The sequence below is a fragment of the Emydura macquarii genome, unplaced genomic scaffold, assembly GCF_026122565.2.
Source record: "Emydura macquarii macquarii isolate MOO-44397 ecotype Brisbane River unplaced genomic scaffold, CSIRO-AGI_Emac_v2 contig_1477, whole genome shotgun sequence".
NCBI classification, from domain to species: domain Eukaryota; kingdom Metazoa; phylum Chordata; order Testudines; family Chelidae; genus Emydura; species Emydura macquarii.
In genome coordinates this window covers 14,389,654-14,409,115 of record NW_027131614.1, presented here as the reverse complement: position 1 = coordinate 14,409,115, position 19,462 = coordinate 14,389,654, and the positions used below count along the sequence as shown (strand labels likewise).

General features: G+C 41.5%; 1 protein-coding gene across 1 annotated transcript in view; it reads right to left on the bottom strand.

The window, feature by feature from the left end:
• CYP7B1 (cytochrome P450 family 7 subfamily B member 1) overlaps positions 1-13,679 on the bottom strand; it is a 157,659-nt gene extending 143,980 nt beyond the window's left edge. The window contains exon 1 of the mRNA XM_067553857.1: positions 13,417-13,679. Within this exon, the coding sequence (XP_067409958.1) occupies positions 13,417-13,517 (101 nt within the window). The 5' untranslated portion in view covers positions 13,518-13,679. The remainder of the gene's footprint in view (positions 1-13,416) is intronic.
• Between the last annotated feature and the right edge of the window lie 5,783 nt (positions 13,680-19,462).

Below are 19,462 nucleotides of genomic sequence, written 5' to 3'. Positions count from 1 at the left end.
CTTAGCATTAATTTGGCATATGTCACAAGTTTATGGAAAAAGCAGCCCTCTGTTGTGTTAGCGTTTACTGAGGCTGTAACTCATCCTATACCTGGAGCAAGTGGGTCACAGGTCAAAGGGAGGGATTTCATCATCAAACAAACAGATACCCTTTGGCCCTGGCCAGTCTTTTCCGTGAAGAAGGGGCTGATTGAGAGATTTCAGCTGACAGTTATATCTCATTGGACAGGGAACACTGGGGTACTATTCCAATTTGGGACCTATTATAGTTATTGCTGACAGATGTAACCACACCGGAGTAATGTCCCAAACAGCAAAAATACTGGGATTTCCAGTTTCACACAATATACAATGCTGCAGCTATTCACTTAAACCACAGCCATGTGTGGAGTCTTTATCCACCAATCTCTTAACATCAATGATCAAAATCTTATCTCTGGAGAGCACTACTATCATCAATAATCTAGCACTAAAAGAGTTACATTAAATCCATTTTACATGGTGTGGCGATATAAACAAACTGACATATCGTAACAACTCACTATCTTTTTTCTGTTAACATTTCCAATTGAGAAAAATCTTCCTGCTGTCTCATTCTGATTTAAAACATCTAACATCTTTTAGCTATAATATTAGTCATTTTGCCATTCACATTCCTAGTGTAAATTGTCCATTTGAGTCTCTGTAAGTGTTAAGGGATGATAACACAAATGTTCCTGGTTCCTAAACAGGAGTCTCAGAAGTATTTACAATAACCCAGACACACTTCAAATACTGTACAAAATAAACTGAACAGTATTTTCTAAATGTTTTCACTAAACAAATATGAGACAGTGGTTCATCCTCACACAACCTTAAGTGTCTCTGTCTGCATGCCTCAGTTAAAAAACTGGCTAATCCTAAAAAAAACCAACCAACAATGAAAACCTCTGCCTTACACAAAGAATGAGGAAATAAACAGGAACACTAATCCAAGCTTATGTTCTTGGTGAGGGAAAGAAGACAAAGAGCAAATGATGCAAACTCTTGGTGATTTGACTTGGCAAGCACTGTTGAAATGAATGTCTGAATTATCCAGCCTGCATCTTCCAGCAGGAGTCAGTGTAAAATGAGAAATGTTTATTTGCAACAGCAGCATGCAATATGTTAAACAGAATATGGCCCTGTTAGCATACAGTGGCATCTAAAAGTATCTTTCATCTTATTTAATTAAGTCCCTTTAGCAATTAAAAGACATATACATTCATTCCCAAAGGCTAACTTTACCTCCCACTCAGTAAGGGTAATTAACCACTGGAATATCCTACCGAGACATGGGATACATTCTTCATTAAATGAAGTTTTGAAAACAAGATTGGCCATCTTCCTAAAAATATGCCAATGCTCAACTACAAATTACTGAGATTGATGATGAAGGAACTACCAGCAATGGCCTTTGCTATGCAAAAAGTCGGCCTAGAGAGTCACAATGGTCTCTTTTTGGCCTTAAAATCAAAGTCTATTTCTGGTGGAAGATGTGAAGCTGTGTCCTGTTTCTTTAAATTGTGTCAGGAAGCCAGGCAGCAAGGTAGCAGGTGATTCTCAGCCCTTTCTTTTGGGCTATTATCCTCTCAGCTCAACAGGAGAGATGAACTTCTTTGGTTTAGGATTTTGATAGTACCAAAATTCAGTTTAAGGCTTAGAGTATATTGTATCTGATGTGATTCCGTACAATATCAAAGAAAGTTCAAAAGAATAACACTTTTTTTTCATATTATACTATATATAAAGTACAGGCTCAGCTAATTTCATAGTATTTACCACACATTAGTAGTTTCCACTATGCAGAGTATGACAAATATCTTTCCAGATTGTAGAAATAAAAAATGCTGACTCATTTCCCCCTTGAAAGTGAATCATATTTCTGACAATAAAGTGGCAATATCAAAAGTGCAGTTCTCTGCTAACCATAAACTATTGTGCAAGCAGCAGTTGATGTGAGATTATCTAGTCAAGCTGTTTACACTTCTATGACTTTCCTGAGCATTGACAACTACCTTAACCCAATTTTAAAGAAGAGTATATGCAACCTACTTTGACATGAACTTTTTATCTTCACTTGGACCTTCAAATGAGTTCTAAGTCTGAACCCAGTTTGTTGCATATCAGTGCCCGGGGATTCATTTGTGCAAGTCACACATATTCTGAAGACATTAGCTGTTTAGAAATTCATATTTTTTTTGTACAGTCATGTACTGTGGGCTAAGCTCCTCCCTCAGACATGGACACAACTCCCATTGCAATCAGATTAGCAGTACATGTTACAAACTTGTATATGGAAACTAATACTGACCCCAAATATAAGTCTCTCATCCCAGCAATTTCATTCCTATGCTCCATTTTACTATGGTGCAGATTCATGTTGTTTATGTAATTAAAATACCTTAGGTTATCAAAACCCCATTTGTGACGCTTCTATGATGCCTGAATTACAAACACTGGCTATACCCATTAATTTCTCCCACATCATTATATCTACTCTCTCTAAAAGGAAGTTTATGTGAAAGAATAGACATGCAGTGCATGGTAATAGGCCATTGCTCTCAGACATCAAAGGCTATTAAACCTGCTTATTGGAAAAGCAGCCTTCACATACCACTAAAAACTAACTGAAATCTGAAAATTTTTTAAAAAGGGAAAACAATCCAACCAAGTGGAACAACAGCAACAAAAAATCCCATTGTATGGAATACAAACATAACTATGTAAAGGAATAAGGAAGCAGTGCAAGGCCCACTGGAAATTCAGCATAGATATTCCAGTTCACAGAAACCATATCAAGCCTGCTTGTGAGGCTGTTCTCTATCTGTCTTACAAGCTCAACCAACACATTTCTATTTTAGAGGACAATGTAATTCATGGTCTCCATTTTTGTTAGTATAACTGCACTCAAAAATAACTAAGCCTGTATCTTTGCATCCGGAATGAATTACATGCCTAACTAGTAATATTTGCACCATAAAAGTACAAGTACAGTCATCTATGGGTACAAAATTGTGTCTACAAAAAAGAGCATGGGGTTGGGACATTGCTGAAAATCATGGGTGAAATCCTGACCCCAGTGAAGTCAATGGGATTTTTGTCATTGACCTCAGTATGGTCAGGATCCCTCCCACCAACTTCAAAATCCATGTAAGTGTACTTTTTTATTCAAACTGCATAATTACTTGGGGAAGTTATTGAATTAGCTTCAATCTCCGTGTACGTTGACTTGCACTGGAAAAACTGCAGCAGAGAAAGCACAGTGATTCATGATGACTACAATCTACCCCTCCACCAGAGGGGCCTTCAGGGAGCTAATGAAACCCAGAAAATAGGCAGCACTGGCCAGGAAGAGCATCAAGCAGGACAGCTGAGGAGGTCCTGATTCAGTGCATTCCTACTGCAGCATCTACTGATGGGACCCGCAATGGAAAATACAGATGCTTTCCCCAGTAGACACACTAAATGAGGGCAGATGATGTAATCACCGCTTGTCCTATAATAGGTGAGCACCCACTCCTCTGCAGGCCAGGCAAGATAGATAAGGCCGCCTCAGAGATTCTGGTTTTCCTCAGGGCATTGCTAGAAAGGCAGAATTAGGGTTGTTGGCTATTGTAATTGTAAATTATCCATAATATCTATGTTTGAGTTTAACTGAATTTCAGGATTTCTAATTTTAATTTTTTTTTTTAAACTAATTACAGTTAGAGTTGGTAAAAAGAAAATAATAATAATCCAAAAGGCATTTAACAAAGAATTCAGAATTTTGAAAATTATCTCATTTAAAGTGTCGAAATAGTCATTTATCTTATTTTCTAAAGTTTTCACTATTTACAAATATCAAAAACATTGACAATTTTCATTTACCAAAACCTGGAGTTTTAGTAAATGAAAAATTGTTAATAGCCATTTTGCTGTTTTTGATATCTCCTTTTAAATTGAAGGCTGAAAAGGCACCAAGTTTTCACAAATAATAAAAAATTTGAAAAATGTTAACAAATTTTTGTGAGAATTTTGTTTCCAATGAAAAAAATTAGTTCCTAAAATTTCAATCAAGTTTAACTACAAAACTGTTGTAAGGCTTCATAATTTTTTTTGTCCGTGATATTTTAAAGGGCTCTGCTCCCTGGTTAATGTATTTTTTAATACCATTCAACATTCTAAAGCTTTGTCCAATGTTTTTGCCCTGGTCTACACTTACCTGGAAATTCGGCGGCAGTCAACGGAAGTTACACAAGCTACTCTGAGTAGCTTGCGTAACTCCCGTCGACTGCTGTGCTTCCTGTCTGCATGCCATCACTTCTGCATTCCCGTCGACGCAGCGCTATGCCACTTGAGGAGGTGGATTACCAGCGTCGACTTCCTGATCGATTGAGCAGGTCTACACTGACTGCTCAATCGATCCAGAAAGATCGACCTAACGGTGGTGACTTTGCTGCCATTAGTATAGACATACCCTTTTTAACTAGACTTTTGCCACATTTCATCCTCCTGTGCTACAACCCTAGAAGTGGGGACAGGAGAACCAAGAAAATTCTGCAACAGTCACTCACTAAAGGTTTCATGATAGCTCCTATAAGGGAAGCAAAATTTGATGGGTTGCAGAAAATGCAGGAGATGTAGACTTCAAACTCTCTGTATCCTGGGGATCCACAAGGAATGAGAGTTCCAGCTGCATAAAGAAGAGCTGACCTTCCATGGTGCTGCTCGGCCCAATCTCTCAAGCCATGATGGCACTGATTATCTATGGATATGTCTGCATTACAGCTGGGAGCATAGTTCTCAGCTCACGCAGACAGACACATACTAGTTCTGCTTTAGAATACTAAAAACAACAGTGTAGCAGAGCAACACCTCGGGCTAGCCACCGAAGTATGGACCAAGACAGTCCGGGCAGGTCTGTACTCAGGCAGCTAGCCTAAGCTGCCACCCATGCTATCCCCAGCTACACTGCTATAGTTAGCATGCCAGGTTGAGTGGAGCAAGTATTTTTGTCTATCCATACTGGGAAGCATGCTCCCACGTGCAGTGTAGACATACTCTATGTCTTTGAGGTGGGACTGAAGGCATGGAGTACAAGTACCTGAAGGAGTACCCTCAGCTTCTAACAAACATTCACTTGAATCTCTAACAGGTCCCCAGGACAGCATGTGTAGAACATCTGCTCCCTGATCCAACTTGTCCCAAGAGACCTGATCCTGCAAAGTTGGAGTATGTTTCCAAGGAGAGAGCAACATATTACAAAGGGGGCCACCCTCTGAATGCTCCCTTTTTAGCCCCATTTTACTCTTCTTTGCTCCCATCTACATCTGCAAGCAGAGTGGTAGAAATGGTCATTGATCAGAGCCTGATCCAACATTCATTGAAGTCAATGGAGATATTCTATTAAATTCGGTGGGCACTGGATCAGGCCCACAAAGAGAGAGAGTGTTTCAGAACATCAGAAAATTGCTCAGGAAATGGCAACAAAATTTAAATACTGGAAGCACAACCATAGCAATTTTTTTCTGATTTGAATTACAGAGAGAAAGTGCAAGCAGTTAAGAAGAAACAAGATATGTTCTCTAAGGGAGCCAAGATTTTAATTTTTTTTTCCCGACATGTGCCAAACAAAGCAGAAGAAACAGAAGAACTTGGCAACATTCAAAAAGCCAGTTTGTGGAGAAAGGAACTGAGTATACAAAGCCAAGCTCCATGTGGTTTAGAAAACAGAAAACTTTTGTACTGCAGGACTCCTGGTCAGCCAACATTTTCCCAGAAGTGCAAAAAAAGCCAAAAAGAGTATATTTATCAAGAAACAACAGAAGATTACGAATAAAATAACACCAATTAAACAATTTACCAAGGGTCATGGTGGATTCTCCATCACTGTGAATTTTTAAATCAAGTTTGGATGTTTTTCTAAAAGATATGCTCTATGAATTGTTTTGGGGAGGTTCTGTGGCCTTGTTATACAAGAGGTCAGACTAGATAATCACAGTGGTTCCTTCAGGCCTTGGAATCTATGACCACAACAGATTTAAATCAGAACTCAAAAGCCATTTCATATTTGAAAAATATACTGCTCTATTAGACCAGTAGGTTGTAATGTCACATATGTTAAGTGTGTTAGACAGGCAACATGGACAACTGTTAAAGCATGAGATTAGAAGTCAGAACTAAATTCCATTCCTGGCTTTGCCACAAAGTAGCTGTGTGACACTTATAAAAGAAAACTGGAAATTTACATTTGGGATATTGCCTAAACTCATACATGAGATTTTACCCTTTAAGTGAAGGAGCTCCTGCATTTATGGTAGTCACTCCTTTTAGCTTCTACATTTCCCACATCACTATACACTGGGCTGAACCAGTGACAACATACAGAACCGGGAACAGTCTTTTGTTATATTTTATAGAAACACACAGAAATAAGATGAGCAGGGTTTGAGACATTCCCACTTGGTCTGGTGCTCTGTCCCCCTCCGGTGGTGGCAAGGTCACCTAGAAATTGATGAGCCTGCTACAGCCTTGGTTAAGAGAGATGGGTCTTTTCACTCAGGTAGCAGTCAGTGATGCATTGAGATCCAGAAGTTCCAGATTCAATCCCTGCTGCCAATGACTCACCCAGGGTGATGATATTATATATGCAAATATTAGCATGATTAAGGCAAGCCGCTTTAAGTAATAGAGCATTTATGTCAGACTGTACTTCCCATAACTGCACACATGGGGGGGGCAAAAGGAGTAGTGCAACATCACAAGGCAAACTACTCACCCTTAACATCATACAGCTTGATTCAGTTTGTTCCTAGAATTGGTATGTTGTGGGTTTTCTCCCCAGAAATATGTGATTATGCAATTCAGTACACAGGTCATTGATGATCAGGGATCTGCTGCTATACATATCTTCTTGTCCTCCCACTCGCATGAGAGGTGTGACATAAGGGGTTATTCCAGCAATTGTGAAGGATAGTTTGGCTGGTTGGTTTTTTTTAAAAACAGAGTTTTCTAGAGTACTTTCTGGGTCATTCATGAATCAATACATCATTAGGTAGGAAAGCATTATTATTCCCATGTTACAGATGGGGAACTGAGGCACAGAGAGACTAAATGACCTGTCCACGATGACACAGGATATTTGTGACAAAACCAGCAGCAAACCCAGATCTTCCAATTCCCAGCCCAATACCTTAACCAGCTGCAAGATCATCCTTCCTAGATTATCCCAGGGAGCAGTACAACAGGAAATGACATTTCCTGGGACCTAAGATAAGGAAGAGCCAAGTCACATCACCAGTGCTTAAGCAGCTGACGTGGCCCTTTCCACCATTAGGCCTCTAGAAGGAGAGGCAAATTTGTCTCCTTGTATCTGCCCAGGGGCATGAGGCTTAAGATTTGTCCCTCTCTGCCATCTTTCATACCATCCCTTACACTTCAAATAACCACCATGTACAGTTTGTCAAGTACCCTCCATCTCTTCCTTCAAAAAGTTAATGAAGACCAATCTATTCTATGAGGCATTCTACCCTGTGCTGTTTGTTTGTTCTGGCTTATGCTTTAAGAATACCAATCCTTTGGGGGCAGGGACAGCTATTTGTTCAACACATTCTTCATACTGTATAATATGGTGTGCTATAGGATGGAGGCACCAGTCACAGCTCCATAGTAAAGGCTGAATTGATTTTGTACTGAAATAATAATAAATTAAAACAATTACCCTTTTATTTTATTAATTTTCTCCAATAAGTATCTAATAAAAGATGAAAGCAAAATAAAGTTCTATTAGCGTTTCCTAAAGGAAAAAGATGGCAGAAGTTTCCTATCCAAATTTTGGAAAGACAAAAACAGAATATTGATTATAAAGAGAAAAAAAAACCCAAAACATTTGCAATGAGAAGCTAATAATTCTTTGGGCCTTATTTGCACTGGAAATTACCACAATTTTTTTTTGTTTCCATGGCATTTCCTGTACAAAAATTGATAAAGCACATATGGATAACTTCTTGAGGTTAACAAAGACAAGATCAAGTACAATTTAAAGCCAAACAAAGTAGGTCAAACGAAGTGGGAGGGAGAAAAATAACTGTTGCTAGGTGGCAGTGTACCTTAAGCAAAGAATACTGTAGATCATAGATTCTTGTGAAATTTGTTACTTACTAAGATGTGTGTAACTTTTCCCATAATGCCATTCTCCACACCTTGATGAAAAACACAAATCTAGATATACATTAGGCACAGATCTTATATGAGCAGGCTGAGAAGCAGCACTGAAAAACTGTTTATGAGACAGACTATTATGCAATATCCTCAGAGAATAGCTCCACAGTCCTTTTCTAGTTGCTTGAGAACTGAAAACCCAGTGAAGTGAATACTGTACAGCTTGAAAAGATCAGAGATTTGCTTATTGTATTTCATCCAACCACTGCTGAACTCTTAGCAGAAAAAGAATACAGAAAAATACATTTTAACCACAACTTACCACTTTTAACAACATAATAAATGCATTGTTTAAAACTAAAACAACAAATTATTTCATAGTTATTTAAGTGATTAAAATGTTTCTCTTCCCTGCTTAAAACAGAGTTAATTAGTCATTAGTTCTATTAGTTTTAGGGTGGAGATGGCTAAGACAATAAGAAGAGAGGAGGATGAAACTCACACACAGATCATGAAAATGTCTATGCATTCAGTGCTCTTGCAATAAATAGCATACAAAGCAAGTTGTTAGGAGAAAGAAATAAGAGAGCAGAGGACAGATTTTCTGGTTTCCTTCTATCTGTCCTTCCTGACGTTTCTTCAAACAGAAAACTACCTTAACATATTGCCTAAATTAGCAGAGTGGTAAAAACAGACAGGCTGATGACATCTCGTGAACTACAATTCATTTGGTAAGAAAGCTGTTAACAGGCTCACAACTTGTCACAAAGAAGGATAGGAAGTTCTGAAGACAAAGATGAAATCTATCTTATTTTCAGAAATATCTGTCTGGGTTCAAGAGTGTGATCTCTTGGAGAAAGATTTTAGATAAATTTCAGTTGGGTTTTTTTTTTTTCTGTTTTGTTTTTTTGGCTGAAATAATGAAGAGATAAAAAGTTGAACACAAACATGATTCAGGGCACAGTCAAGTTCTAACTGAGGGGGTTAGGAAGAAATGTCCCTTAAGGCAAATATATTCCATAATTATCCACATTAGGGTTCTTTGAACCACTGCTTCTGGCCATCACCAGAGACAGGATGTTGAACGGGAAGGACCACTGGTCTACTCCAGTATGGCAATTCTTATATTGCTATATAGTTAAGTTCGTGTGCATTACATTTGATGTACATTTTTCCATTCATCGCAGATATTAACTCTGAAGCCTACTGCTGTCTATTAAAATGTTAACCTTATTAACTACTTCACAGTTGATCATTTTAGCAAACACATACATCAACCGTTCTTACCCATCATAACACTTCAGGATATCATGGTAGTTAGCACAATCTTGGCATATTTGCAGCATCAGACCCGTAGATAAGAAATGTTCCTTGTCTCAAAGATTTAAAAGTTTACATCATTAAGGGCCAGATTCTGTTTACCTTATTTAGGACAGTAATCCCACTGGACTTCAGTGTCACTATGCCATGAGTGAGGCAAGCAAGCTGTTCAACCTCTTACTCTGATAGTCTATTTGCAGTCAGAGAGGAACCGTTTGAGAAGAAAGAATTAGAAAGCCAATGTTGATTCAACAATTTTAGGAATATAAATGGGAATAATCTTCACAATAAACTGGCAAGTGCCGTCAAGTTTTTTCATATTAGAAATCTTTCTGAATGGAGACAAATGAAGAAAGAAAAGAAGAAAGTACTCCCTGCAGATTAAAACATTCCTTCCCCAGCAAACTTTCCAGTCCTTCCAGAGCAGTCTTTCTTCCTTACCCAACACAAGATAGACCTTTTTTGTTGCACGCAGGAGGTAATGAGCATCATTGGAAATTGAAGTTTAACCCAAAATAATTTCTCTGATTGAGAAAAAACTTTGTTCTTGGTTCTTTCTTCACCATCCTTGATGTTAATCCTTGGCAAACACTGTTAGAAATTAGCTGTCCCTTTGTATTATTAATTGTTATTATTACTGCCAGCAATCAAAATATAAACGTTTATAAAAAGGAAAATGCCTCTTCCTTCTTTTGCAATCCCCAAATAATGGAGTTAAAAGAGTGCCCTTTTTGCCAAGAAGGCTAACGGCATATTGGGCTGAATTAGTAGGAGCAGTGCCAGCAGATCGAGGAAAATGATTATTCCTCTCTATTCAGCACTAGTGAGGCCCCATTTGGAGTATAGTGTCCAGTTTTGGGCCCTCACTACAGAAAGGATGTGGACAAATTGAAGACAGTCCAGAGGAGGACAACAAAAATGATTAGGGGGCTGGAGCACAAGACTTATGATGAGAGGCTGAGGGAAGTAGGCTTGTTTAGTCTGCAGAAGAATGAGGGGTGATTTGATAGAAGCCTTTAACTACCTGAAAGGGGTTCCAGGGAGGATGGAGCTAGGCTGTTCTCAATGGTAGTAGATGACAGAACAAGGAGCAATGGTTCTCAAGTTGCAGTGGGGAAGGTCTAGGTTGGATATTAGGAAAAACTTTTTCACCAGAAGGGTGGTGAAGCACTGGAATGGGTTACCTAGGGAGGTGGTGGAATCTCCATCCTTAGAGGTTTTTAAGGTGCAGCTTGACAAAACCCTGACTGGGATGATTTAGTTGGGGTTGGTCCTGCTTGGAACAGGGGGTTGGACTAGATGGCCTCCTGGGGTCCTATCCAACCATCATCTTCTAGGATTCTATTAAAGTAATTTAAGAGAGAAGCTGCATTTACCACATCCTGAAATCTGATTACGGCTAATACACACCTATGACGCTATAGAAATCACAGCAAAACAATTAAATCCAGAAACATTTAAGACCAAAATCTTGCAAACTAGTTTTTTGGGGGTTTTTTATAAGCCACTCCAAGTAATGGGCCCCAATTCAGCAAGCCACACCTAACCAGCAAAGCACTTAAGTCCCATTGACTTTTATAGTATTTGAATCAAGCATGGTTTTAGACTGAACTAGGGCCCATGCTCCCTCACCTTTGAACAAAACTACAGCTTCACATGAAGGTCACCCCTGCAACATCTCCTTACGGGAGTTATAGAGATTAAAGAAAATTCTCCAAATCGTTAGGATATTTTAACTCCTGTTCTGTGCTCTGAAGTGCAATAGCAATGGTCAATTAAGGAATTTAGTAAAATATGAACCATTTTTCAGTCAATCAATTCAATAAGGCTTCACTGGCATGACAAGCTATACATGTGTTGCCAAAGGGCAGGGCTGGTCTATATTTGAGTTTTACCAGTATAAATATATTGGTTAGATGTGTGATTTTTTTGTGACACATATACTGACTGGTAAAAGCCCTAGTGTAGATTCAGTTTATACTGGTGTCTTATACTAGTATGGCATATAAGCATTTTTGTACTTGCACAGTTATGTCCGCATTAGATGGTTTTGCCACTTCAACAATATTGGTACAGTTAAAGCAGCAAAATGTTCTACCATAGACAAGGCTTTTTCGGGAATTTGTCAAAAACGAGTGTGATCCACTCAAGATAGGGCTACACACTGTGTTTGAGGTTTGATCCTGTGTCCATTTGTCAGCAGCATCCATTCCTAATCCAGGGGCAAGTTGCTGTAGCATAATGCCCTCTTTGTCATGTCTTGTTCTTCTTAGTATGGTACAATTTCTCCTCATCACTTTTTAATGAAAGCTCTATGTAGGGATCTGTAGTATTTTAGCCAGATAATGTTTTTTGATTTGTTCTTTCCAGTGTGAGGTTTATTGGTATTTTTAGACACTGGTCTAAATATTGAAGAATTCAGTTCATAGTTCAGTTCAGTTAGTTAACCAAACAATTCAGCAATTTGGTTTGTTGGGCAAGGTAGTGAGCTTACCAGGTCTCATTTATAATGTAATTCTGTTGTAGCACAATGGCCATACACTTCTGCTCCAGAAACTAGGCTTCCACTTTAAAAAAAAAAAAAAAAGAGGGGGAGAGGTTGGTAGGCCCTACCGCTATGAAAATAACCTTCAGAATATGTTCTTTACTTGTTTTATTGTGCCCGCAATTCATGTCTGGGTGTAAATTTTATGGGCACAACTTTTGCATCTGGTGCCAAGAAATCCTGGTGTGCCGTAGAAGGGAGGGACATGGGACAATACTTCCCAACAACTATTCATGCATCACACAGCTATTTTCATCATTTTGTCAAAATAGCACGTTCAGAAATATGGCCACATACCGTCTTTGAAGTCACCAGTTCTCTAGTTGGAACTAAAACTAACATAATGGGGGAAACTAACAAGAAACACAGAAATCCCCACAACTTAGCTTCTCTGTTTCAACATTATATCAGCACACTCTGTAAATAAAAGAGGGCAAAGAACAGGTGAACGCCCGTAGTATAACCAAACAATGTAGGCGTGTATCTAACTCCAGCATGACATGCAACTTCACCAGGTGTTGACAGTGAGAGATCACTGAAGTCTGCATTGTTTATTTGTTGTTAGGTATGGTATATTCATTAAACTCATCTTTTCCTGCTGGGATATTGAGGAAGCCTAAGTACCATAGAGAATCACTAAACTTTAAATGAAAACAAGCCACAGTCCACACCCTGCATGCCTTGTACACCTTAAATACCTACCGACGCCACAATAAATCAGTTTATTATCATTTCAGCACATTCCTGCATATAATGCATGTGTCTGCATGTTGCACAAATATTTCAGGTAGAAATTATAGGCCTAAGGCTCTCCCAACTCTCCAGCACTCAGCTGGGTACTTCAGTTCTCAAAAACGTGTCGTTTCAAACTTTTCTTTGCATCCTGCCTCACATCAGTGCCCGGAACCTGGTATAGACAAAGTACCCAAGGCATAGCTAGTAAAATCTTTCCTGTTTTTTTATCACTGCAACTGAAATGGGTGATGTGTGTTCCCCTCACTTATTCTGATTAAAGGAGGTGTCCTGGTGTTTGTTACTTACTTTGTATTTAAGACCCACACACAACCTCTAGCTCGCAAAACACAAGGCGATGGGCTCGGGGCTCTCCCAAGGCTGCCCCCACGCGCGGGAACTGCACACGTGAGAGCTGAGCGGGTTACTACCGTAGCTCAGCAGCGGGGATGGGCTGCTTTCAGCGGTTCCCTGCCCGCGGGGCGGAGTACAATAGCTCACCTAACCTAAGGAACGCCCCGCAATGCCGCCGCCCCCCAGAGCTGCCAGGCTTTTCCCGCTCACCATGCCGCTCCCCTCCCGGAGCTACAGCAGTGGCGGGGAAGGGACCCCCCACGTTCCCCCCAAACCGCCGGGCGGCTGCCTCCCCGCCCCCTTACCTTCTCCTCCCGCCGCAGGCGCACGCAGCCCAGAGGAGCAGAGCCGTGGCGAGGGCTAGGCCGACCGAGGCGTAGAGCTGCAGCATCTCCCAGGGGCCCATGCTCAGGGGGAACGGAGCGCGCGCCTTTCCTTCCCCTCGCCGCCGCCGCTGCACAGGCTGCTTCGCCCTCTCGGAGGGGAAAGTTTGTGTCTGTTGCAAAGCCCAGCCCGCAGCGGCTGCCGAGCCCAGCCCGACCCTCCTCCGGCCGCTCCCGCCCGGGGGCTGGGTTTGGCATCCGCGCCTCTCGCCACTGAACTGTCTGTCTGCCTCCCTCCCGGCGGGATTGTCCCGGCTCCTGGCCGGAGGAGAGGCAGGCAGGCAGGCAGACAGACCTGGAGGAGGCAGAGCAGGCATCCATACGCCCCCTTCCCGTCTCCCGCGGCCGCAGTTCCGTGCTTTCAGGCTCGGGCTGGGGGACTGGGGGGAAGTGGCCCGCCCGGGCACATCGGGGGAGGGGAAGGAGCTGAAAGTGACGTTCTTGGGAAGTTCGGAAATTAAGCCGGAGGACGAGGGTACTGCTGTCCTAGAAAGTCCCCGGGACTGAGTCAGTGGGGCCCGGAATGTCCCTGCTGGTAACGATCCACCCAGCAAAGAATGACCCACACAAATAATCACCCTTTAGCCATGCTACCTACCAAGCGTTTGCCAAATTTAGTGACCGTCCCCCCCCCCCCCATCTCTCCCCCCGCAGGGAACCCTCTCGCCCAGGGGTTCTCAAACTGGGGGGGGTTGTGACCCCTCAGGGGGTCGTGAGGTTATTATGGGAGGCGTCACCAGCTGTCAGCCCCTATGCATTCTGGTAAGGATGGCATGGCATGGGGGAGGGTGTTGTCATAGTCTGAAATATTTTCAAAGGGGGTCCCAGCAAAAAAAAGTTTGAGAACTCCTGCTCTAGCCCACCCAGCCAGCTGCAAGGCAGAAGCTCTGAGCTCGGGGGTCACCCCTCTGATAGGCGGAGAATGGGGGCATCGGAGGCTGTGCCTGCCACACTTTAACTGTAAAAGAGCCCCATGCCGCTCACAACCCAACAGTTTGGCCACTCCTGCTATATAGTGAAAGCAGTGCAACTCCTGCCCCAGTGTGAACACAGTTACATGTGTGTAAAGGTGCTTAAACTGGTGTTCGTTCCCATAAAATAGGCTATACCAAGATATCTATCACAGTACCTCCCAATCGTTAATGTAGTTATCCTCCCAGCACCCCTTTACAGCACCGGAACTGCATCCATGCTAGGTGATTGTAACCTGATTTAAAAAAAAAACCCACACCTTTCATTTGGTACAAAAACAGTGTCCTCTAGACCAAGCTTGAGGTGCCAGTTATCATATTATCTTGGCACTTTCTCCAGATGCCTTACTCTGCCTAGCCTAAGTGGTGTGTAAATTTACAGTGCTTCAGAGTTTCTGGTAACAGTGTAATCAGAAGCATTTTGACTAAATCTCCTTTTTGTGGGGTGAGATGAAAAATGCAGGAGTTTAACAGGTACTGCTCCCAGACTGGACAGCCAGAGCCAGGATGACAAATACTGCCCCCTTCATGAATTCTCCCAAAGGAGAGCCACTCTTAGGGTTGTTTTAGGAAACCAATTCAGGAAGTGGAAAATTATGGGAGCTCTACAAGTTGTCTCTGTTTGGAAAATCAGTCATCTTTCCTTGTGCTAATATTGGAGAGTGACTGATCTCACCACATTGTCATGCTTATGGGTCCAGACTAAGAGGACAAGTAGGGTCTTTCTGGCCTCTAAATGCCTCATCTGGCAAACACTATCAAACAAAGGTCAGATACCCTTACTCACCCTAAGGGCTTCTCTTCACTTGTGTTTACTACCTCAGGGTAACTAAAGCATGTGAGCTATCCTCAGATAAAAACACAGTGAAGACAAGGCACTTTAGTTTTACCATGAGATAAACTCATTGAGGTCCCAGGCAGAGGTAAAGGGCTGACCTCAGCTAATTTGTCTCATGGTAAAACACTGGATACAACTCGGGGCTGGTCTTCCCTGTGTTTTTACTTGAGGACAGCTCACCTGTTAGTTATCCTGAGGTAAAAAACTCAGTTCTTTTTAAAAGGAAGACATTAGTGTTGCCAACTTTCCTGATTTTATCATGAGTTTCCCAATATTTGACATTTTATTTATACCCCTGTTCATGGAAATAAAGGATTAGATGAAAACCTCAGCTTCCATTTTTTTTAAAAAAAGTAAGACCCTAGCCCTCCTAGTTATAGGAAAAGGCTTGCAAATGTGACCCAAATGCACCATAAATAACACAAATCCAGTAGGCAAATAAAAAGCACCTAAAATTTATTATTTTTTTAAACTCATGATTTTTAAGCCAGTCTCTTGTTACTGGGAGACCTGACTCATGATTTTTGAATGTTTAGGGTTGGCAATACTTGTCTTGTTTTTCAAGTAGTGCAACTGATTTCAATGGACTGCTCAAGGAAGTTCTAAGGTACTACTCAATGCAAATAAAGATCTCAGTATCTGGCCCATAATGCCTATACCTGTGAGTAGTTCCACTGAAGTCAAGGGACAGAAATCATTACTATGGAGTGCCAGGATCAGGCCCGTCTTACTGAAAGAGAAACTGAATTTTTCTGCATATTGAGAAGCAGAGTTTAAACTTCCTCTCTGGGGATTTTTTTTTTTTCCCCATGGGTATGGATTTTAAATCATTTTGGAAATCCCAAGGGATTTCCAAGAGTCGTTAGTTCACTGAGTCTTTGAGCTAATCCATTGTGAATGCAGCAAATTAGAAATGAAAAGTACTGCATTGCAAAACATTATTACAGACTGTTAAATACCTTCCAATCCACAAATTATCTCTGTTGTGAAAATCCAGTATTTAACGCTTTCTTACTGGGAGAACTCATACTCTGCTTACAATTTTTATAGCCTATGAAAGCTAAAATAATAAGCAACTTGAAATATCAAACCTGGAACAGATTACTGGATATGGGAGATGGGATAAAGAGGGATACAACAGTGTTTTATAATTATTAACACTGTTAACATTGTTCATATCTACTGGCCACAGTAAAACACAGGCGAGGTCACATTTTTGCAGTACCAAGGGCCTGATCCTGCTAGGTGTTGAGCACCATCAAATCCCATTGGGTAATGGTGCTGAGAACTTTGCAGGATCAAACCTTACAAAATGTCTAACAGCACAGATTCTTTCAACTCTAAGACACTGGCTATGTCATTATTATCTGATTGTTGTTTTGTGATCTATATGCAAAATGAGCCATTTCAGTCTAATTCCCATTGGACAGAAGTTTCACATAAAACACACCGTTACAATTATTATTCATATAGCACCACAAATGTACATACTGGCATCCTAAAGAGGTCAAGAATTGAATTGGCAGGAAGACTTAACAACCTGACCCTTAAAGTTGGTCCCTCCAGGTCAAAGTCATCTGATAACACAAACTGCCGCAGTGGAGAGGCTAATATGAAACCCTGCACTCTGGTCCTGAGTTTTAAAATGGTTTTTACTTCTCCAGCTTTCCCCCTTCCCCTACACTTCTCCTTCATAAAGCCTGATTACTTTATGCTTTTGCAGAAGAAATGGATTTCCCCATTAGTAAGTATCACTTTAGATAACCATGTCTCTTTCATTATCAGATTTGGCCTGCAGGATTTGACCTTACTCTGAAAAAATATTCAAGACTTGCAAGCTCTTTTTTTCAGATGCAGGGTGGCATGAGGGTATTATAGAGCTCCTGATTAATTGTGATCATGAATAGGAGACAGGGGTGCATGCTTTAGTATTTATTAAAAATTAACAATACAATTCTAGTTGCATAAATTAGTGTCCATTTCTCCTAAATTGTTGTGTGGTGCTGCTGTATTCTGTTAAATGACAGCAGAATTGGGTCTTAAGCATATAGAAAAACTCCAGTGAATTCAGAATAGATCTCTAGAAAGCTGGTAGAGGTGGCTGTAGTACAATGATCGATGAAGAGATTTGTGCATATATCTGCTTTATGAAATGCTTTGAGAACCTTCAGGTTGAAAGTCACTTATACAATATGTAATATTATATGTAGATGTTCACATACCGTGCTGGTGAGCATGGTAAGATAGATGTTCAGTTAAATTTCTCCTGTTTAAACTGTGACTATTCAATACATATGCTACAATTCAAAATGCATACTGTGTGTATATTGCATATTGCCAATGTTGTAAGATATCGATCATATTTTTTGTCTTATGAATGTAGAAGACTTAAAATAAACTTAGTACATAATGTACAATAATCTGTACAGTATGTTACTTTCCAAAGGCTGATTTTGCTGTAGAATATTGTAATCAAATACAGTAATCAGTGTCACTGCAGATAGCAGGGGTAACAATGAAGTACATGGAGTAGCCACTGCTCCACTGGCTTGCTTCCTTGAGCACCAGAATTTAAATGTAAGTATCCTGCTACGTGGCATACATAAGATCAGCATCTATATCAGTAAGATATCAATGAGATCTATATTGTATGTGGGGCTGGTAGCACTGCCTATAATTAAAGTTGCCTGAACACTTCCCATTATAAGACTCCGTTTTCATTGACTTATAGCTTTTGTCAAATGTCAACTATTTGGCTAGAAATTCTTAATGTGAGTTGTTTGTCTCAGGCTGGATTTACTCTGAAATTTTCAGCCAAAACAGTCCAGCTGTTTTTGAGAATGAAGCTAGGAAAAAATATATTGTTTTGCCCATGTTAAATAATTCTGGTGACATTTTCTTCGAAAACATCTAGCACCCCCATGCTTTGAAGCAGGGATTGAAATTTGGCAAGGGAGTGGCCTTTGCATCAGGAATATGCCTTGTGCCCAAACTTGGCTAAGTTCCACACTGAAAAATTGCAGTTTGCACATGCTTAATAGAGACTTGCTAGAGCTTTGGCACCAAATCCCCCAATCCATCTGCACTGGGCATGGTTCAGGTCAGGGCTGATCAGGCCTGTTTGTGCAATTGCAGTTCTGGGCTGCTGCAGGCCAGGTCAGGTCCGGGAACAGAAACCAGGGAGTCTGTCCCTCCTGTGCTTTCAGTCCAACCCCACTGGTCCAAGGAGGAGGAAGTTATCTGATTTAAAAGCAGGGGGGGACAAGAGCCAAACCTGGGGGCTGACAGGGGAGTAGATTGGCACAAGAAGATGACTGGGCAGGGGAGACTGGGAATGAAGGCTATTGGGGGAGAGACACTAGGGCTGGGAATTGGTGAAGGAAACAGCAAGAGGACTGATAAGCTTTAGGGCATAGTTCTCAAACGGGGTTGCGATCCCTTAAGGGGTTGTGACATGGTTATGTAGGGGTCGTGAGCTGTGAGCCATATTCCTGGCCAGGCACGGGGGTGTGAGCCTCCCTGCTTCCTCCTGTTGGAGGAACGTGGGGGGAGGGGGCGAGTGTTGTTACACAGATACTGCTCACTCCCCCCCCCCCCCCAAGCATTCCTTCATACCTCCCTAGGGAACTGCACAGGGGGCAGTGAGAAGCAACATCAGGGCTCCCTGCATCCAGGTCACTTTCCCCACATGGGCAGTGCTGTGATGTGAACATCAGGAGCTGCTGCTCTCTGCCCGCCCCTTATGCAGCCCAAATGGGGAATGTGGGGATGCAGGGAGCCCTGATGTTGTTCTTCGCTCCCCCCCACTCACAGTCCCCTAAGGGTGCGTGGAGGAGCAGCTTTCGAGGTGGGAGCAAGCAGCAATACCAGCTGCTCTGTGCATGCAGGTCTATTTCCCCAGGTGGGCACAGAAGGGGATTGCATGAGTTAGGGGTGAAGAGGGCACAGTGCAGGGGTTAGAAGCAATGGGAGAGTAGGGAGCCCATAGGGGCCAGGGGCTGGTACCCATAGGGATGAGAGGGTGCACTCAAAGACTTGCTACGTGAAAGGGGTCACCAATACAAAAAGGTTGAGATCAACTGCTCTAGAGGGTAGGGACTGAGATCAGATGAGAAGCTGAGGGTGGAAACTGGGACTGGTTTGGGCAAGGAGACTGGGG